At 35.4% G+C, this 22,758-nt stretch overlaps 1 protein-coding gene across 9 annotated transcripts in view; it reads left to right on the top strand.

Moving 5' to 3' along the window:
* ZC3H13 (zinc finger CCCH-type containing 13) overlaps positions 1–22,758 on the top strand; it is a 97,871-nt gene that overhangs the window by 30,528 nt on the left and 44,585 nt on the right. For all 9 annotated transcript variants that reach the window (XM_019826636.3, XM_019826634.3, XM_019826627.3 and 6 more), the window contains 3 exons: positions 6,402–6,541; positions 7,143–7,303; positions 11,439–11,636. In XM_019826636.3, coding sequence (XP_019682195.3) covers positions 6,402–6,541; positions 7,143–7,303; positions 11,439–11,636 — 499 coding nt within the window. The remainder of the gene's footprint in view (positions 1–6,401; positions 6,542–7,142; positions 7,304–11,438; positions 11,637–22,758) is intronic.

Raw genomic sequence — 22,758 nt, forward strand, 5'->3', positions numbered from 1 at the left:
AATCGAATCTGAGAAATTTTTTAAATACTTATGAATTTATTGAACAGTGAAAATAATAAGCCCAGCATATACTTTTATAGAAAATAGATTGGTTTTGGAAACTAAAAATAAAATCACAAGGAGGGGGCAGTGTTTTACATGTTTTTGTAAATCTTTTTAACATCTGGCTTAGTTGAAGACATCTAGATTTTTATGTCTGGCTCCGCATTCAATCTGTTAATGGTATTGCGTATCATATGACTTTTGGAAAACCCGGCTGTATACCCAGGAGAGAATAGTAGACCAGCCACCCAAGTGATGTAGTATTGTAGAAATATTTTTGATCTTCTGAAATTCCCAAGAATTGTTTTGGAGATCCCGAGGAGTCCTCAGACCCCTCTTTGAGAACCACTTGTTTCTAGAAGTGGCTTCTGCTTTCAGTTGTTTTCCCTTTGCCTAGCCACCTCTTCTCAATTTTAATTTTTCCTTCCAGATGAAGTCATCCTTTCAGGGTGTCATTAGCATCTGTGTGTTAATGAATCCAGTATCTGGAGCTCTCAGTTGAGGCATCTGTCAACTGGATCTCTCTATCTGAGTTCCCTAAGACTACCACTTTCTACTGGGTCCCCCAAAGCCTGGGAGTTATTATTTGATATTTCTTCCCCTCACCCTAGATGTTTACAGAGTTCTGAGATTTCTGCCTATCTTTCAGAACCACCTATTTTTCTAAATGACTACTAATATTCAAGTTATTTGTTTACTGTATACAAATATATTTTACCACAATAGCCTCCTAATCTCATGCCTTGAAGTTATTAATCTTGTCTTCTAATTTATTCTCCACTTGAAAGCCAGAATAATCTTAAAAGAATTTTTTTTTTAATATATGAAATTTATTGACAAATTGGTTTCCATACAACACCCAGTGCTCATCCCAAAAGGTGCCCTCCTCAATACTCATCACCCACCCTCTCCTCCCTCCCACCCCCCATCAACCCTCAATTTGTTCTCAGTTTTTAACAGTCTCTTATGCTTTGGCTCTCTCCCACTCTAACCTCTTTTTTTTTATTTTTTTTTTCCTTCCCCTCCCCCATGGGTTCCTGTTAAGTTTCTCAGGATCCACGTAAGAGTGAAACCATATGGTATCTGTCTTTCTCTGTATGGCTTATTTCACTTAGCATCACACTCTCCAGTTCCATCCACATTGCTACAAAAGGCCATATTTCATTTTTCCTCATTGCCACGTAGTATTCCAAAAAGAATTTTTTTAACTGAAGTGTAGTATACATCCAGAAGAGTGCATGATTCATGTGTGCAACTCACTGAATTTTCACAGACAGAACAAACTTGTATAATCTGTACCCAAGTCAATAAATAGAAAATTAATAGGATCCCATAAACCCCTTTGTGCTCCCTTTCCAGTCACTAACTCCCAACCCTCACCTCCCAGAGATAACTACTACCCTGATATCTACCACCATTGATTAGTTTTGTCTGTTTTTGAGCTCTGTATAAATGGAATATATAGCAGTACTCTTTTTATGTTTAGCTTCCTTTGCTTACAATATATTTGAGATTAACTGTATTATTTATTGCACATAGTTGTGGTTTATTAATTATTATAGCTGTATAGGATTTCATTGTATGAATATGTCATAATTTATCCATTCTAATGGTGCTAAACATTTGAATAATTTCTAATTTTGAACAGTTATGAGTAGGGTGCTGTTACTGTTCTTAATCATATCTTTTGCTAAACTTGTACCCATGTCTCTTCATCTTATGCCTCGAAATTGGATTGCTAGATCATGGAGTTTGCATATGTTCATCTTTGGTAGACAATGTCAAATTAAAAATGATTATTTTTCATATGGTACTTTTTATCTTTTTCATCTTAGCCTTTCTGGAGGTGTGTGGTATCTTATTGTGGTTCTAGTGTGCATTTCCCTAATGACTAATAAAATTGACAACTTTTTCACGTTTATTGACCACTGTACAATCTATTTTGTAAACTGTGTGTTCCAGACTTGCCTATTGTATTGCATTACCTGTTTTCTTAATTGTTTAGAATTCTTTATATACTTTGGATATAAGATCTTTTATCAGATATACATATTGTGAATATCTTCTTCCACTCTCTGAGTTCCAGAATGCTCTTTTGAAAGAATAAATGTCTTCATTCCTCTGCATAAAATTTGGATTTCCCAGGGTGCCTGGCTGGCTCAGTTGGTTAAGCGTCCGACTTAGGCTTGGGTCATGATCTCATGGTACATGAGTTTGAGCCCTGCATTGGGCTCTGTGCTGACAGCTCAGAGCCTGGAGCCTGCTTTGGATTCCATGTCTCCCTCTCTCTCTCTGCCCCTCCCCCACTCATGCTCTGTCTCTCAAAAATAAGCAAACATTAAAAAAAAAAAAGCAAATAAAATTTGGATTTCCCATTGCCTTCAGGAACCAAGTACAAATTCTTACTGTACAGAACTTTTCATTATCTGGTTGCTGCCTGTATTTCCAACTCCTTACCCCCAAGTCTGTTTTTTTATTTGGTTCCTTAAACTTCATCTTATTTGTTTACCATACTGACTAGTGCAGTAACATAAAAAGGAAAAGTGTCATTGCAGTAGAAGAGGAAATAAATGAACGTATTTGGTAATCTTATAGGTGGGTACATTCTCCTGAAGTAAGGCATAAAACCCAGAAGCTTTATTTGAGTACATAAAGATTTAAATTTTCTGTGTAACTAAACTACAGTTTAATAATTAAGAAGTAGATCACCAAAAGGACATATTTACCATGTATAACATGTATAAGCACATGGTAAAAGTACTATATAAACATATAATGAGCTCCACAAATAAAAGGAAAATACAGTCCAGTTGATAAATGGGCAAAAAAAATTAAATAGGTAATTCATAGAGGAAATAGAAATGGTCAGTTGGTACTCGGGCTCACTACAGAAGGAAGTCAAGGAAAATAAAAAGGTAGCATTTTTTATCCATCAAATTGACAGAAATGAAAAATATAAACGTTAGAAATGGGAGTTTCCGTTGGTAAAAGCTGTTTTGAGGTGTAGTTTGGTAGTATTAAAAATAAAGTTACACTTCTCTTTGATCCAGCAACTCTGTAGCTTACGAAATCTGTTCTAGGGGCACCTGGATGCCTCAGTTGGTTAAGCATCTGACTCATGATTTTGGCTTGGGTCATGATCGGTACATGACCGTTCAAGTACCCCATCGGGCTCTGTGCGCTGATAGCATTGGGTGTGCTTGGGATTCTCTCCCTCTCTCACTGCCCCTCACCTGCTCACCATTCTTTCACTAGCTTACTCTCTCTCAAAATAAATAAATAAACATTTAAAAAAAAATCTGCCCTAAAGAAATACTTTGCACTTGTGAACCAAGGAAGGTGTCAGAATGTCCATTGAAGTCTTGTTTATAGAGCAAAATATTAAAAACAATGTGTATCAGAAGGAAACTGGTTCACTAAATTACAATGTGTTCATATTATGAAATGCTTTTCAGATGTTAAAATGGTTCCTCTTTGTATGATGTAGAAAGGTATTTCTATGGGGCATTGTGTGTAGTTTTAGTCCCATTATTTTAAAGAGCATAAATATAAAGGTTTATTTTTATGCATACAACACTAAACTAGTAACATTGTTATCACTGGAGTAAGGTAGCAGTGGGAGGAGTGTAATGGAATTTCTCCATTCACCCTGTGTACTTAAGAATTAACACTTTTAGGGGCGCCTGGGTGGCGCAGTCGGTTAAGCGTCCGACTTCAGCCAGGTCACGATCTCGCGGTCCGGGAGTTCGAGCCCCGCGTCAGGCTCTGGGTTGATGGCTCAGAGCCTGAAGCCTGTTTCCGATTCTGTGTCTCCCTCTCTCTCTGCCCCTCCCCCGTTCATGCTCTGTCTCTCTCTGTCCCAAAAATAAATAAACGTTGAAAAAAAAATTAAAAAAAAATAAAAAAAAGAATTAACACTTTTAATAATGAGAATGTATATATTAAAGACAGAAGCAAATACTCAACCGTTAATCCATATACGTATACCTTGTATATTTCTATGATTATTTGCATAAAACAGATTACTAGAAGTAAAATTGTTTTATTAAAGGGTATTAATGTTCTTAAGGCTTTTACCCACATTGCCTAATTACTTTCCAAGATAGATGTCCCAGTGTCCTAGTTTGCATTGTTAACCTTCAAAGAGTGAACATACCTATTATCTATACCTTTTCTAATACCTGATACTATAATTAGAAAAAAGTACCTCTTTAATCCATGAAAAAGGCATATTTAGGTACCATTTGCATTTCCTTCTTTTTGTGAATTGCCTGTTCATGTCCTTGCATTCTCCTTTCAATCAGTAAGAACTCTGTATGTATGAGGAATGTCAACCTTATGTATTGTATTCTTGTAGTATATATTTTTAAAAATAGCTGCCTTGTAAAATATGCCATTCTAATTGTATTTAATATTTTTCTAATGACTTAGACTAATCATCTATCTATATGAATCAGTTTTTATTAGGCAGTTATAATGATAACCTCAAGGTATGAGACACATTTTCTAAATTTATTAAATGCTTTCAGACTTCTTTTTTTTTGTCAGGTTGCATCATGTCTGTTTTGTATTTCATCTCCTTATAGGCTAGGAAGACATCTTCCTTTTGTTTATAATAGCTATGCATAAAATAAGAATAAATCGTATCTGAGTAAAGACTAGAGAGCTTTTCATCTGAGCAAAATATATTATAGTACATTGACTCTGACATATATTTTAACTGTTCAGGCTTACCCCTTTGGTAGGATAGCTGGGGATTGAAGGACTGAAAGCCAACTTTTCATTTCTTACCTGTGTTCTATATTGGTGATATTTCCAGGTAGTAGTTTTTAGAGGGGTGCAGGGTATTATTGATAATACCATTAAAAGCACTATAAATCATTCTTCACAATTAATTACTCTTCCCTTTGTTTTATACATACTTAGTATTTAGCTATGGAATTTTATCTGCTAGCAATTTGAGAATACTGTCAAACTGAATCTTTGAACCCTATTATTCATTGATACAAAGTGTCTCAGAGTACAAAATAGTATACAGATAGCCATTATTTATTTAATTAAATTCAGTATCTCCAATCATTTTATCTAGTAAATATAGTTCTTAAATATAGTAAATTATATCTAGTAAATATAGTCCTTAAATATTTAGTAATTGCTTTCTGACTGAAAAATGTGATTTAGTCTATTTTATATATTTACTGAAAAATTGTCATCATCTTCCAATATAAGATAAGCAATCAATTTAGTTACACAGATAAAGGATATGTAGTTACCCTCTCTGTTCCCAAGCAAATAAATGGATAGTTGGAATTATAATGTATTTGATCTGTACACGACAATGATGTTCATTTTCTTGTGTTTTCGACAGTCAAGTAGGACCATTTATCGTCGTGGTTTTTTAGTTTTCCATTTTATTTCTTTACCCCAGGTTAAGGAATGGTGATCTTCAGTGCTAAAAGTGTAGTTAGAAAAGGCACCTCAGTTTGTTATCAGTGTAGCCCACATTGTCATGTGTTAGGATAAGAGTCGCTGAAATTCCTTCCTCTAGGCTCTTTGGCATTTATATATAACAAATGAGGGTGAGAGGCTGGGTGACAGTGCCAGTAGCCCCCGAAAACTTCTGCATGTTGCAAAGGAATAGCTCTGCACATCATTCTTTCTTTTTCTTTCCTGTTTTTTTTTTTCCTTAACAAGTCTTTATATTTTTTCCACTGGAAAAAATGAATGGAAATAGAGACATCGTACCACATCCGTTGAGGAGATGGACAGTTCTGAGCTAAGGAACTGTCACAAATCGCTTATAATGGAAAAGTTACAGATCTTTCGGATGTTAGCTCATGTACACATTAGTGTTAAAATTAGCAAACTTTAGTTTTAGATACAAATCAGTTGTGTCACTAATAAGAAAGAAATATGGAAGCAATGTAGGACACCTAATGCTACCTTCATTTAATACTGATGAATCTTTAAGAAAGTCAAGGACATAATGAAATCATATATACAGCCTGAAATACTGAAGGCTTTGGTATTTTTAATACTTAGAATTTACATGTGAGTTTTTTAACGGTAAAATTGTGAAATCCCTTCTCCTAACCAAAAACCCAACTGCCAGACAACCCAAAATCACTTTAAGAAAACCCAAGTGTCTTAAAAATGTTTGGCGTTTCATAAAGAAATCAGCCATACTGATTTTAACCCTTTATAGAAACAGTATATATTTTTTATCTTTGAGAAGTATGTTATTCTAATGAAAGACCACCATTTTAATTTGCATAAAAAATTAGTTGAAAAAATTTCTCTAATTTTTGGTGTAGATAATTTTGATAGTTTCTGACAAGTAATGGAATTTTATCTTAAAGATTCTGACAATGGAGATATTAATTATGATTATGTTCATGAGTTGTCATTGGAAATGAAGCGTCAGAAGATACAGAGGGAATTAATGAAGCTCGAACAAGAAAACATGGACAAAAGAGAAGAAATTATTATTAAAAAGGAGGTATGCTATTGAAATACATGTTAGCAATTAATATCAACATGGGTATTGATCAGAGAACTCATTAGCCATTTGTTGTGTCTTAAATTGTATCAGGATGTTGATAAGTTGATCACGTTACTGTAAATCAACTACATGTTAATATTCACATTACTCTAGTAGATAAATAGGAAATATTTTTGCTTTTGGACAGGTGAAAAAACTAAGGTTGTGCTGCGTAGATTCACCGGCTAATGTTAAATGGGATTTGAATCTATGTATGTCTGTTTCTTAGGCCTAAGCTATGTCTAGAATACTTGTTTGTTTTTTAAAGAGTAGGGGTACAATTTATTGGAATGTAATTTGTGATTTTTCTGAGGAGATTTTGAAATTGTATAATTTTGGTTTGCTTTGTTAATAATAGTGTTATGTTAGGGCGGGTAATTGTAATTAGCATACTGGTTAAAAGCGCATGTTTAGAAGTCAGACTAACACTTGGTGGCTGTAACAGCACTTAATGTTTCATTTGAATTTTGGTATGATTTAGAAACACCTGCTTTGTTATCTGATTATAACACCCATGATTGAAGGAGTTTCTGATTGATCTACTGAATTCTTTTAAAAGGTTTCACCAGAAGTGATTCGATCAAAATTATCTCCATCTCCTTCTCTAAGAAAATCAAGCAAATCTCCAAAGCGAAAGTCAAGCCCTAAATCGTCATCTTCAGCAAGCAAGAAAGACAGGAAGGCAACTGCAGTATCCTCACCCTTGTTGGACCAGCAGAGGTCAGTAGGGTGGTAAATAACGCCAGAATGAAATAGCTTTTTCTGAAGTGATACCCAAAATCTGAAGTGATACTCAGAAGAATTAGTAGATTACAGAAGAATCCTTGTAATACATTCAGTATTTAATGTAAGTTTTTTTCTTCTAAAATAAAGGTATGACCATATGATTTCACTCATATATGGAATTTAACAAAAGCAGAGGACCATATGGGGGGTGGGAATGAGAGAGAGAAGGAAACAAACCAGAAGAAGAGACTTTTAAAGATAGAGAACAAACTGAGGGTTGATGGAGGGATGTGGGTAGGGGATGGGTTAATTGGGTGATGGGTATTAAGGAGGGCCCTTGTTGTGATGCGCACTGGGTGTTACATGTAAGTGATGAATCCCTGATTGCTACTCCTGAAACCAGTATTGGGTTGTGTGTTAACAGAATTTAAATAAAAATTTGAAAAGAAAATAAAGGTACAAAATGTTTCTGTTTAAAAGAAAATTGATAGAGAACAATAAAACAAATGTCTGTGTCCCATCTGCTGTCCTTCAGAGCTTTTTTTTTTTTTTTTTTTTTAAATAAAACATAACACACCTATGTATTTTCTCTCCTTCCCTCTTGAATTTGTTTTTGGTACTTGAGCATGTGTGTTTATACTTTCATGTGTATTATTTTTATCTACTTAGTCGTAGTACTTATATATTAAAGCTTTGCTTCTGCAACTTTCTTTTTCACTTAACATTTTTTATATTTGTATTGATCTATGTAGCCTTTTGCCATTTGAGTATTTATACTATGTGTTTACTTTTCTGTTGTTGAACTTATAAGTTGTTTTCAGTTTTTCACTGTTACAAATTATACACAGTGAACATTTTTCTTGTCTCCTTGTGCACATGGTCATGAGATTAGATTCTTAGTTTATACTAAGCAGTATGAATATATTATTTAGAATTACTGCAGTAGCCTGTTGAAATAAAAGCAGAAATGAGAAAATATTACATTGAGGGACTAAGAATAAGACAGAAGACATTTTTCTATTTAATGTCACTCTGTACTATTTAAATTTTTTTTTTAATTTTTTTTTTTAACGTTTATTTATTTTTGAGACAGAGACAGAGCATGAATAGGGGAGGATCAGAGAGAGAGGGAGACACAAAATCTGAAGCAGGCTCCAGGCTCTGAGTGGTCAGCACAGAGCCCGACGCGGGGCTCAAACTCACGGACCGTGAGATCATGACCCGAGCCGAAGTCGGACACTTAACCGACTGAGCCACCAAGGCGCCCCTAAATTTTGTTTTAATGAAAGCGTATACACTAATTTTGTTCAAGGAAAAAAGCTAAACTAACCTCTTTCAACATACGACCAGTTGGCAAACTATCTGAATCCACAATGAAACTTGTATTTGTCTTCCTTCTAGTTTCTAGAGTCTTTAACCCTATTTCGGACTCCAGTTACTTTTTGCCTAGGTTATTGTATCATCCTTCTACTTTATCTAGTGTCCACTCTCCTGTGCACAAAAACATTTCATTCCTCAACCCCCTGTATTCATTCATTTTACGGATGTTGTGAGAGAAATCTTGAAAGAACGATTGCAGTTAATTTACTGTCCCATTGAAAAATTCTGTGGTTTTCCATTTGGTTGAATAAAATTCAGATTCTTTGTTTGTTTGTTTTTTTGTTTTAATGTTTATTCATTTGAGAGCTAGAGACAGAGTGCGAGCAGGGGAGGGGCAGAGAGAGGGAGACACACAATCAGAAGCAGGCTTCAGGCTCTGAGCTGTCAGCACAGAGTCTGATGCAGAGAAAGAAAGGATCTAAAAATGATAGATGAAATTAATTGAACTCTGTGCCACAAGTGGGAGGTACACTCTGTGCCATTACGGAGAAATCAGTTGACTTAAAAAAGGTTGAAAGATCTTGTTGCCTTTAGAATGTGCAGAACCAATTTTGACCCCTGTAGTTGGAAGGCACTTGAAAAGCCTATATTGTAACATAATTGTGATTTCCAACTACGTATAGTTTTGAAGGAAATGTGAAGAAATTCTATACCATAGTGAGTGTATTGATATACTTCTGTTGTTATAATAGCTTAGTCCCAAAATCTGAGTTCAATGCTACGGAGGTTTATTTCTCACTCAAAGCAAATCAGAGTGGGTGTTTCTGATTAACAGGTGGCTCTCTTATGCATAAAGATTTAGTAACCCAGGCTCCTTTTGAGATGGCTTCGCTTGGGTTTTGTGGACATCAAAAAATGGAACGCCTAAAGAAAAAAAAATTAATTGGAGTACTGCTCTTATTGGGCTCTACAGTTTACAGTTGCCTGGAGTATGAGAATCATTTATTAGGCCTGGTAGTGGTGTACAATTCCACAAGCATTTTTTGGCCAGAACTTGGTCACTTGGCCATATCTCATTTCAAAGAAGTCTAGACAGTATAGTTCCAGCAGTGTGCCCCGGACAAAATTTAGTAAACACCTAGCTAGTCTCTGTCACAGAAGTAATGTGAAAATACAGTTTGTGTCAAGAATTCCTCTATTATTTTATCTTTAAAATAATTTTTAAGTAATTTTTCTTTGGGGCGCCTGGGTGGCTCAGTCTGTTAAGCGTCCGACTTCGGCTCAGGTCATGATGTCACAGTTAGTGAGTTCAAGTCCTGCGTCAGACCCTGTGCTGACAGCTCAGAGCCTGGAGCCTGCTTCGGATTCTGTGTCTTCCTCTCTACCCCTCCCCTTCTTGCGCTCTGTCTTTCTCTCTCAAAAATGAATAAACGTTAAAAAAAAAATTTTTTTTAAATAGTTCACTGAGTTCTGGAAGAGGTTAAAAAAAGAAAACCTAGATATATCTTCATGAAAATTTTAATTTCTAAGGAAGAATTATAATCATCCCAGCTGAAAAACTGGGTAACATGCATAGGGAAAAAAAATGGACTCTACATTTTTCATCTACAACACTAAATGTTATAAGATATTCTAACAATATTTATAGAGGTCTGAGGTAGAAGGATAGTGATACCAAAATACTGTATTCAGGGGCGCCTGGGTGGCGCAGTCGGTTAAGCGTCCGACTTCAGCCAGGTCACGATCTCGCGGTCCGTGAGTTCGAGCCCCGCGTCAGGCTCTGGGCTGATGGCTCAGAGCCTGAAGCCTGTTTCCGATTCTGTGTCTCCCTCTCTCTCTGCCCCTCCCCCGTTTATGCTCTGTCTCTCTCTGTCCCAAAAATAAATAAACGTTAAAAAAAACAAAACAAAATAAAATACTGTATTCAGTCAAACTATTGTGCACGTATGAGGTAAAGACAGATAACTTTGGATACAAAAGGGTCAAAGTCACACCATTTGGATAAAATTATTTAAAGTGCTAAATTAAAGAGAATATTCTACACCCAAAAATCACTTTTAGGTAGATTAAGAGTAAAAGACAGAATTCCCAAAAATTAGAGGACTGTTTTTGTAACCTTAGAGTTGAGAAATATTTCTTAAAGATTTAAATGAATGTTTATTAACAAAGTTTAGGATTTCATTTATAGATGATATAATTTTCTGTTCCTTATTAATAAAACATGGAGGCCACCTAAAAACTTACCAATCTGAAACTGTTTAGTTATGGAGCATATCTATTTGATGAAATTCAATACAATTTATAAAAATTATTACATCTATTTTTTGTTGTAGAAAGATCCCCATGCTGTGTTTAGTACAAAAAATTTTAGAAAACGTTGTAAAAAGATTGGGGGAGGGGGAAAGAGACATGGAAAAAGTGTGGGCATATATCCAAGTTGTTAACAAGGGTTATCCTTGGGTAGTGGAATTATACATGATTTTTATTTTCTTCATCTATCTTTCTATATAAGCTAAAAAAAAAAAAAAAAGTTCATGAAGTTGTCCTGTGTCATTTCTTTTGTTGGAAAGAATCTTCCTATTCCACCTCTATCTTTCTCAGAAACCTACCCTTTAAAATTATGTAAGCGGCAAGTAAATTATTCGCTCATTTCTGTGTGTTGCTTTTTTTCTGGATATTGATTACTATTGCGTAAGATAGTAAAAGGCAAGGCATTGGAAGGAATGCTACCATTTTTAAAATGAAAAAATACCCATTTGACCTCCCAAAAGTAATTGGACCTCTAACGATAGCTTTGTGTCACCTTCAGGAATTCAAAAGGCAACCAGAGTAAAAAGAAAGGACCTCGAACGCCTAGTCCACCCCCTCCTTTACAGGAGGATATTGTTCTGGGGAAAAAATATAAAGAAAAGTATAAAGTAAAAGACAGGATAGAAGAAAAACCAAGAGACGGAAAGGACAGAGGACGAGATTTTGAAAGACAAAGAGAAAAAAGAGACAAGCCAAGGTATGTAGGATTGTATGTTTTCGGCACTCTTTTGTAGAATCTAAAATACTTTTCGTAAGCTTTTTAGGCATTACTGTAATAGATTTTTTTCCGTGTTTTAAAACTCTGTGTATGTGTACTTAATAATTCCCATATTGAGTTAGGGATAATTCAGTAAACGGTACCTTAAACGTTTTTTTTATGATCATGAAATAATAAAATTTTCAATCTTAACCATTTTTAAGTATACAGTTTAGTAATGTTGAGTATATTCACATTGTTATGAAACAGATCTCCAGAACGTTTCATCTTGTGCATCTGAAATTCATCTGAATACCCATTTAAATGACTCCTGTTCCCCTCTAACCCCCAGGTCCCCAGCCCCTAGTAACCACCATTCATTCTATTTTCTGTCTTTATGAATTTGACTGCTTTAGATACCTCATGTAAATGGACTCATTTTGGTTTTTTGTGACTAACTTATTTCACCTAGCATGATGTCTTTAAGCTTCATCCATGTTGTAGCATGTGACGGGATTGCCTCGCCTTTTAAAGCTGAATATCCCATTGCCTGTATATCCAATTCTCTGTTGGACAGATGGGTAACTTCCACCTCTTGACTGTAAATATCTCTCCAAGACCCTTCTTTTGATTCTTTGGATATGTACTCCAAAGTTGAATTGCTAAATCGTATGATAGTTCTGTTTTTAATTTTTTGAGGAAATTTCATACTGTTTTCCATACCCGTTGCCCCATTTTACAACCCCACCAACATTGTACAAGCGTTTGAGTTTTTCCACATCCTCACCAACATTTATTATTTTTTGTTTTTTGGACAGTAGCCATCCTAATAGATGTGAGGTGATACCTCATTGTGGTTTTGATTTGACATTTCACTGATGATTAGTGATGTTGAGCATCTTTTCACATATTTGTTGACCATTAGTATATCATCTTTGAAATAATGTCTATTTAATTCTCTACCCAATTTTTAATTGAGTTATTGATTTTTGTTCTTAAGTTTTAGGAATCTATTATCTATTCTGGATATTAACCTCTTACCAGATATATGATTTATGAGTATTTTCTCCTGTTTATAGGTTGCATTTTCACTCTTTTGATAACGTCTTTTGATGCACCAAAAGTTTTATGCTTGTTGTGGTCCCATTTGTCTCTTTTTGTTCTTGTTGCCTATACTTTTGGTGTCATTGCCAAGACGTTATTGCCATATCCAATGTTATAAAGATTTTCTGTTATGCTTTTGTGTTGGAGTTTTATAGTTTTACATCTTACACTTAGGTTTTTAATCCTTTGGAGTTAATTTTTGTACATAGCATAAGATAAGGGTCCAGCTTTGGGGCGCCTGGGTGGCTCAGTCGGTTAAGCATCCGACTTCAGCTCAGGTCATGATCTCACAGTCTGTGAGTTCGAGCCCTGCGTCAGGCTCTGTGCTGACAGTTCAGAGCCTGGAGCCTGCTTCAGATTCTGTGTCTCCCTCTCTCTCTGCCCCTCCCCTGCTCATGCTGTGTCTCTCTCTGTCTCAAAAATAAATAAAAACATAAAAAAAAAAAAAAAAAGATAAGGGTCTAGCTTCATTTTTTTTTTTTTTTTTTTTTTTTTGGCATGTAGATAGCCAATTTTCCCAGCACTGTTTTTTGAAAAGACTGTCTTTTCCCCATTGAGTGGTCTTGGCCCCCTTGTTAGAGATCATTTGATCATATATGCAAGGATTTATTTCTGGGCCCTCTGTAGTATTTCACTAGTCTGTCTTTATGCCAGTACCACACTGTTTTGATGGCTTAGCTTTCAAATACATTTTAAAATCAGGAAATATGAGTCCTCTCACTTTGTTCTTCTATTTGAAAATTATTTTGACTTATTTACATGTCCCTTGGAATTCTATATCAATTTGGGGATGAATTTTTATATTTCTATGAAGAATGCCATTGGGATTTTGATTGCGATTGTGTCAAATCTGTAGGACGCTTTGGAGAGTAAGGACATCGTAACAGTTTTAAGCCTTTCAGTCTGTGAGCATCTTTCCACTTATTTGTGTTTTCTTGAATGTATTTCAACGATGTTTTGTAGTTTTCAGTGTACAAGGTTTTCAACTGCTTGGTTAGGTTTATTCCTAAAGTGTTATATTCTTTTTTTATGCTACTGTAAATGGAATTGTTTTCATAATTTCTTTTTCAGATTGTTTATTGTTAGTGTATAGAAACAACTGGTTTTTGTGTGTTGATTTTGTGTCCTGCGATTTCACTGAATTTATTAGTTCTAACAGTGCGTGTGAGTGCATGCACACATGCACATAACCCGTAGGCATTTCTACGTATAAGATCCTGCCATCTTAGAATGGAGACAATTTTACCTCTTCCTTTGTAGTTTGGTTGCCTTTCATTTCTTTTTCTTGCCTATTTGCTCTGGCTAGACCTTCTAATACCATGTTGAAAAGAAATGAGAGTGGGCGTCCTTGTTCCCAATCTTAGAAGAAAAGTTTTCAGTCTTTCACCATTGAATATGATGTTTGCTCTGGACTTTTCATAAATTGCTTTGTTAAGTTGAGATTGTGTTTTTCTGTTCTTAGTTTGTTAAATGTTTTTACCATGAAGAAGTGTTGAGTTTTGTCAAATCTTTTTTCTATACTTATTGAGACGATCATGTGATTCCTTAATTCTGTTACGTGGTACATAGTATATTGATTGATTGCCCTATGTTGAACCATTCTTGCATTCCAGGAACTAATCCCCCTTGGTCATGGTGTGTAATCCTTTTAATGTGTTATTCAATTCTATTTGCTAGTACTTTGATGAAGAGTTTTACATCATTTTTACATCATTATTCATCAGAAATAATGGTCTGTAGTTTTCTTGTAGGGTTTTTATCTGGCTTTGCTATCAGGGCCTCATAGAATAAGCTTGGAAGTATTCCCTCCTCTTTAGTATTTTTGGAAGAATTCCAGAGGACTAGTGTTACTCCTTTAAATGTTGATAGAATTCTTCAGTGAAGCCATGTGGTCAGGGTTTATCTTTGGGGGGAAGTTTTAGATTACTGATTTAATCTCCTTACTCATTATTGGTTTGTTCAGATTTACCGTTTATTAAATGAGTCAGTCTAGGTAGGTTGTGTGTCTAGGAATTTATCTATTATTTCTAGGTTATTGGAATTTGTGGGTGTACAATTTTTCATAGTATTGTCTTATTATCTTTTTTTTATTTCTGTGGCATCAGTTGTATTGATCCCACTTTCCTGATTTTAGTTATTTGAGTCTTCTTTTTTTTCTTGATCTAGCTAAGGATTTATCAAATCTTTTTAAAAATCCAGCTTAGTTTTGTTGATTATTTCTATTGTTTTTCTGTTCTCTATCTTGATCTTTGCTCTAATCATTATTTTCTTCCTTCTGCCAGCTTTGGATTTAGTTTATTCCTTTTGTAGTTTTTTGAGGTGTCAAATTAGGTTGTTAATTTGAGATCTTTCTTATTTTTAATGTATACATTTATCTATGAAATTCTTTTTAGCCCTGCTTTAGCTGCATCTCGTAAGTTTGGGTATGTTGTGTTTTCATTTTCATTTCTTCCAGGGTGTTTTCTAATTTCATTTGTGACATCTTTGACTCATTGATTAAGAGTCTGTTGTGTAATTTCCTTATATTTGAGGATTAAATAACATAACTCTTAAAACATAAGCAAAGTACTCAATAAATATACTCTTTATTTTCCTACTTTAATAATAAATTGCAGTATGGTAATATATTAAAATGCCTTTCTATTTTCAGGTTTTCACTTTGTAAAACTTGAGTTCTATTTTTCTCCCTTGTGATCAGAAGAAATACTTTGTATGATTTCAGTCTTGAATTTGTTAAGGCTTGTTTCATGGCCTGAAACATGGTTTGTCCTGGAGAATGTTCCATGTACACTTGAGAGGAATGCATATTCTACTACAGTTGGGTGCAGGGTTCATATGCCTGTGAGGTCCAGTTGATCTACATAGTGTTGTTCAAACCCTCTGTTTCCTTATTGTTCCTCTGTCACTTAATCAACATTAACTTTTTGGTGTAAATGGAATTACATAAAAGAGCCAGCCAGTGAAAGAGCTGAGACCCTTCTGAAAATCTGTGCATTTTAAACTTAATAACTGTGTCAGAATTTAGTTAAGTCACTGCATTAGTTAATTTAGATTGTATGTTTTTTAATAAATTCTTTCTCATCAGTCAGTTTTCCCTCTAATGATGGTACTTCTTAAAGATCTGTTTACAAAACTGAAAAATAAGGAATGCTTGATTTTTAAAATTCATTTATTTAATGTTACTTGGGAGCAAATTGTTTTTTGTAAAAATTGAAGGTAATATTTTTGTGGCTCATAAAAATGCTTACAGATTTAATTGGGATGCTTTCCCCCTATTCATTTTTTAAATTAGTTTTCAAATTTGTCCTTTCATGAAATTAATATTTTCTCAAGAAAAAAAATGTAACTCTTTAGAGGGCTCTCAGTCTCTTTTCTTCTTGAGTTACAGCATGTTGGAGAATGCACCAGCCTTGAAATTACACAAATAGGAACTTGTATCTTGGCTCTGCCAGTTACATGATGTGAGACGCTGAATAAGTTGTTTTCTCTGAGCCTCTCTTTCTTCAACTGTTAAACATGCCTGATATAGCCTCATAGGGTTGAGGTGAGGATGAAATGAGATAATGCTTTAAAAAATAAGCAAAGTACTTAATAAATACACTGTGTCTTCCTACTTTAATGGTAAATTACAATGTAGTGATATTTAAAAATACCTTTCCATTTGCAGGTTTTCACTTAAAAATGTAGCCATAAAGATATCCTTTTTTTTTTTTCCCCCTGATGCTTATGCACGATCCTATTTAGAATCAGCTGTTAGTAATAAGGGCTTAATATGGGGGCGGGGGACTTAAGTACCTAAAGCAATAGTGTCCGAACTTGAAGTCTATCGAGAAGTATTAATACCTGATTTCAATCCCCAGATTTTCCTATCTAATTAGTATGGGGAGCTGCCTTGATGTCTAGATTTTTAAAAGCTCATTGGGTGATTGTAATGTTCATCAAAGTTTGGGAACATTAACTACATACGTTGGAATTTATTTTCTCATTTAAAGAAATTCAGAGGAAGGCAGTCCAAGACCGATAACACTGCTCGTTCCACCAAGTCACTGGGGATCCAGGGTAGTAGCTGTCTTCCTTTTGCATGCTTCCTTTTTCAGGGTTATCCCATGATCTAATGCGACTGCTGATGACTTAGGCTTTCCATCCATATTCCAGGCAGGAGAAAAAATGAAGGGAAGAAAGCCTTAATTTTCCTGGAAGTCCCACACACTATTTCCTGTTACATCTTAATTGGCCAGAGTTTAGTTTCATGGCTACATCTAGAGAGGAGGGTGTCTTAGAAATGTAATCCTTTAAACAAAAAAAAAAAAACAAAAAAAAAAAAAAAAAGAGAGGGAGAGAAAGAAAGAAATGTAATCCTTTAGCTGAGCATATGGCTGACCCAAATAAAATTGGGTTTACTAAAGAGCAAGGAGAGAATGGATTGGGATAGCTGGTTGCAGTCTCTGCTACATTCATGCGATGCCATTTCTGTTCATTGTTTTTAAGTACCAATCTTCTTAATTAAGTAGCAAGATTATTAGAGTTTTAAAAGCAGCATTACCTGACACTTTATCTGGGGTGCTCTGTGAACTGATATTTGTAATATTATTCGGGATAAATTACCTACCTAGTAAGCAGTTAACTTAGCCTTATAAGTTCAACAAAGCCCAGCCTTTTCCCAAAAAATAGATTTTGGTGATAAGCTTAGTCCTTTCCTTGTCTTGATAAGAGATCATCTTGTACTTAGATGAGTCGATTTTTTTCTCTCCCATTATGGTGACTTGACTTAGAAGAACCAGAATGACCCTGTGAACTGTTGCTAGGACCTAATATCGTGTTAAATATTTATATTTAATATCGTGTTAAATAACACGACTGAATATCGTGTTAAATATTCTTGCTCATTTACATTTTAAGAAGTCTTTTGGGGCATCTGCGTGGCTCAGTCGGTTAAGCGTCCGACTCTTGACTTCGGCTCAGGTCATGATCTCAAAGTTCGGGAGTTCAAGCCCCACCTTAGGCTCTGTGCTGACAGAGCTCTCTCTCAAAATAAATAAGAATAAACTAAAATTTAAAAAAAAAAGTCCCAAATAACCCTGAAAAAAGAAGTCTTTATTCTTTAATGGTTCTTGGTATTCTAATTTTGTTATTTTGACCCAGACATGATTTTTAACGTATGTCCCTGGTACTTCACCATTGAAATGGTAACATATTTTGTATTATGAGAAACTGTGTACTACACAGGTTGATTTTTCATTTTCCAGTGTTTTTGGTGGCTGTCTCCACCAGGAGCAACAAGGTATACGTAGGACTCACCTGTTACTTAGTATATAGAAAAATCTTAACTTGGTTTATTTTGTTTATCTAAAGAAACAAGGCAGCAGAGTGGGTACTGCTTTAGTGGGTACCTGAATTGCGTTGGAGTTCTGAAGCCATATATTGCAAAGTTGAGAAGGGCCATTTTGATTTAGGAGGTGTTCGTTTAATTTACAGGGGTCTTTTTTGAGGTGGATCTATTATTTTAATATATCTCCATTACTGTGAAAAGAGAACTTGTTCTCAAATATTGTATTAAGAATCTTTGTCATGCTTTCAGATTGGTGGGGTATGTAATTAAAGGTTAGCGTCTAAATTCCTTTTGGAGAAAATTGCCCTTTAAAATTAATGTAGATGGGGGCGCCTGGGTGGCTCAGTCGGTTGGGGATCTGATTTTTGCACAGGTCATGATCTCACATTCCGTGAGTTCAAGCCCCACATCTGGCTCTGCACTGACAGCTCTGAGCCTGGAGCCTGCTTCAGATTCTGTCTCTCTCCCTGTCTGCCCCTCCCCCACTCGCACTCTGTCTCTCTCTCTCTCTCAAAAGTAAAATAAAAACATAAAAAACATTGTTTTACATTAACTTAGATCTTGTAATGAGCTTATTCGGAATATTCTGGTTATCAGGATGTGTTGTGCTTAAGTGAAAGTATGCTAATTTATTCAGTTATTGGGTATAGGGGTAGGCATTGTTCTAAAAGTTGGTGATGCAGCAGTGAACAAAAATGTTCTCAGAAGTTTTGTTTCTACAGGTAGAAGTAATATAGTAATCACGTGTATAGAAAATAACATTTCTCTGAATATGGACATTTTTTATTTTTCCAGGTAGAACTCGGAAGGCCTACTGGGTGTAGGGGATTGCTTACATTTCTTAAGGATGGTTCCCTACTTAGTTACTAGAAGAGTATGCGTATGTGTGGGACAGGTGGTGCAACAAGACCATATGGTCCTATGACTTAAGTCCTTCTCCCTGTCTTCCGGGTCTCATCTGAAGTCCACAACCTTCTACGTCAAGGGCTCCTAACCTGAGATCCATTGGTAGATTTTAGGGAATCTGCACATTTCTTGATTTGTGGGTATAATTTTACTGGCGTGTGTTTTGGCGAGAGGGAAAGTACCTATTCCTCCCAGAAAAATTCATGATTTTCCCCCTCTCTTTGCCACTCATCTGGCACTTGAGGATTTGAGTATCTTCCCCCCGCACCTTCGTTAGCCACGTCAACTGTGTTAAGAATATACTCCATTCCCAGAATATTTGTTAATTTGAATAGCACTATATTCTGTCATGTTTTGAAGAGAATAGTTTGGAGGCCATGGTTTTAGAAGAATGTTTCTAATCAGTGTCTTCCCATTTGACAGGTAGACTTTACTCAACTATGATTTATTTATGCAACATGGACTAAAACCTGAATACCACTTGTTTATCCAAAAAAAAAAAAAAAAAAGCCTTCCAGGTTTTATTACTCTACTTTTAGAAAAATGTAGCAATTTCCCATTACATTTTTGTAAAATAAACTTTCCATGACCTGCTCTGTACAGAAGATGGTAACATCTTGATTACCTGGAATTCAACTAAATCATTTTTATTCTGTAATTTGTTTTAGAAGAGGTGTAGTACACAGAAAAATTATGTTCAAATTACATATTTAGTCAGAAAATCACTTGTGAAGGGAATATTTTGTGAGTATGAATATTCCTAACCTGTAACATCTAGATAATCCTAAAGTGGATATTTACAATGATGTTTCACTGGGCTTGTAATACTTTTCATCAGTGAAAATCCATATTCTGTATACATTGGTGAATAAGGAGAGTGAACCAAATTATTAGTGTACTTTAAGAACAAAGGCTTAAACAAGGACAAACTTTTTAGGTTAGTAGTTAACCAGAGGACTTAGCTAGCAATTGTATATAGCCCGTTCTGCTGGACATTTGGTTAAATATGGTTTTATTGATGGATAGTAATATGTCTTAATCAAGTTGTAGGATGCAGAATTTTGTGTTAAATGAGAAGAATGTAGCTAATCACTTAAAAAAAAAAAAAACACTTCATTATAATTACCTGAATATAGAAGTCTACTTCTTGATAGTACAAATGCTTGCATGATGAGTCTTCCCCAGATTTCAAAGACAGATCTCATCATTCAAAACTTGTTGGCTTTGACTTCAATTTAGTAGAATAAGCAAATTATCATCAAATTGACAATCTTATTTCCCCTTTCAGTGATTGCACACATTTATCAAAATAATTAAATCAAAATGTTTCAGACCTTTGACAAAGAATGTTATTTACTGGATTTATTCAGTATTTACTATTCATGTATAGATACCATGGTCTGGACTGGCACATCTCATCCTGTGGCCATGAGCCATAGGATAGGGAATAGTCCATTTGTTCACTGAGCATGTTCTATAGACTGAAGTATAGTTGTTGTTGTTGTTTTTTTTTTAATTTTAATGTTTATTTTTGAGAGAGAGAAAGAGAGACAGAGTACAAGAGGGGGAGGGGCAGAGAGAGGGAGACCGAATCTGAAGTAGACTCCAGGCTCTGAGGTGTCAACACAGCCCGACACGGGGCTCGAACTCACTGATCACAAGATTACAACCTGAGACAAAACTGGACACTTAACCAACTGAGCCACCCAGATGCCTCTGAATTATAGTTTCTTGAGTAAATGTGCACTAATGTTGCTTGGCTATATATAGAGGATGGAAAAATACTACACAAACGTTACTGTACTAACTACTGTACTAACGTTACATTTCACACAGAAAAACATAGAATCATATAATGATCTCTTCATGTCCATCTTGTTTCATCTATACCTCTATATACCTCCTCCTGCATCCAGTATTATTTTGAAGCAAATCCCAAACATCTTACTACTTCATCTGTCTATATTGTAGAATATATCTCCAAAAGATCAGTACACTTAAAACTATATTATCAGTACACCAGTATCACACCTAAAAGAAAAAAAGGAGAATAGTATAACTTTAAAATATAAAACTTAGAAGTATTGATGATTTCAATATCTTTTATAACATTTTCCCAATTAAGGGATATTAGCACAGGTAATCATGAAGGATATAAACACTTTTTAATATTAAAATGGAACCTTTGTAGTCAGGTTAGGAATTGTTTATTTGAGGCATTTTTTTTTTTTTCTGCATTTGATTGAACCCTGTGTATAGACCTAAAAAGTGTCTTCATATGAATGTGATTTAGGCTAGAGATACAAAATTAAGGCACTTAAAGCAATATGTAATATAGCTGAATATAATTCTATAATGCACTAAGTTTATGGTAGACTTGTGTTAAAAATGAGTTTTATTTATTTATTTATTTTAAGTAAGCTCTGTGCCCAGCTGGGGGCTTGAACTCTCACCATCCTGATATCAAGAGTCGCATGCTCTACTGACTGAGCTAGCCAGGTGCCCCCAAAATGAAAGGGTTTTATAAATATCAAAATAACGCAGTCACATCGGGGGGGAAATAGCAATTTCACAATTTTTGGTCCAATTGATCCAGTTTGGGGCTTTCATAGATGGGATATTGGGAAAATTTGTTGAGCTCATTAGAGAGTTATGAAATCTAGAACGGTGTTTATGTCCATACAAATTGTACTTCTGTCTTTTGTCCAACATACTTGGTGAAATTAGAGACTTGAGAGGGAAGTTGTTCTCAAGCAGTTTCAGAGAGGTTTTCAGGAACAGGAGGTAGTTGGGAAAGTTCCAATAATTGGTCCCGTCAGAAGTGTATACCATGGTAAATGGAGGCCAGATATTCAATCGAGTAAAAATGTGGGGCTGCATAGTGGGGTTAATGAAAGGCACCCAGCTGCACCAGCAAAATCTATCCCAGTCTGGCTGTGGTTTGGTGGCATCTGGTGGTAGTTTTTTTCACTGACAGTGAAATGACCTGTGACTGGATAGGACTTTCAGGACAGTGGCAAGGATTTCAAGAATCTCCCTTACTTGGTTACGCATTTTGCTGGCCTGAGCTTAGATGTTATGTCTGAGAAATGAGTCCAGAGCCTTGAGGACTTTTATCTTCCTCCTTCCCAAGACTGGATTGCTTGCTGTTTCTTGCTGTAGTCTGGTTTTCTCCCTCATCACCTCACCACCCCATCCCATCCCATCCCAGGAGAAAGTGATAACTTTAACTTGCTCCAGCAGGCAGAGGATAGGAGCCAGTTGCCTTCATTCGAATGTCTCCATTTGAATGAAGGCAACTGGCTCCTATCCTCTACCTGGTGTGTGTTGTTTCTGGATTTTATTTTATTCGGAATACTGACTCTCTTACTCCTAAAGCTTAAAAACAATCTTCTCATGTGTGCCAGGGATACCAAGTACTTGTCTCTTGTGACTTTCTATCACAATGGCGGGTACAGTTTTTAGTTCACTAAGTCATGTGATTGAGCAAATCTGTGTCAGGCTCTTGAACAAGATTCTGAAAAATTCTATTATCGACTCTTGATTACAGCTCAGGTCATGATCTCATGGTTCATAGTTCAAGCCCTGAGTCAGACTCAGCGCTGATGTTGTAGAACCTGCTTGGGATTCTCTGTCTCCTTCTCTCTCTGCCCCTCCCCTTCTCACTCTTCAATCTCTCTCAAAATAAGCATTTAAAAAAAATTCTTAAGCGATTTAAATGATAAATCTAGGTTTTAATAACATTGAAGGATGTGTTGATTTAAGGATTATCTTAACAGTCTT

This window comes from Felis catus, chromosome A1, assembly GCF_018350175.1.
Source record: "Felis catus isolate Fca126 chromosome A1, F.catus_Fca126_mat1.0, whole genome shotgun sequence".
NCBI lineage: Eukaryota > Metazoa > Chordata > Mammalia > Carnivora > Felidae > Felis > Felis catus.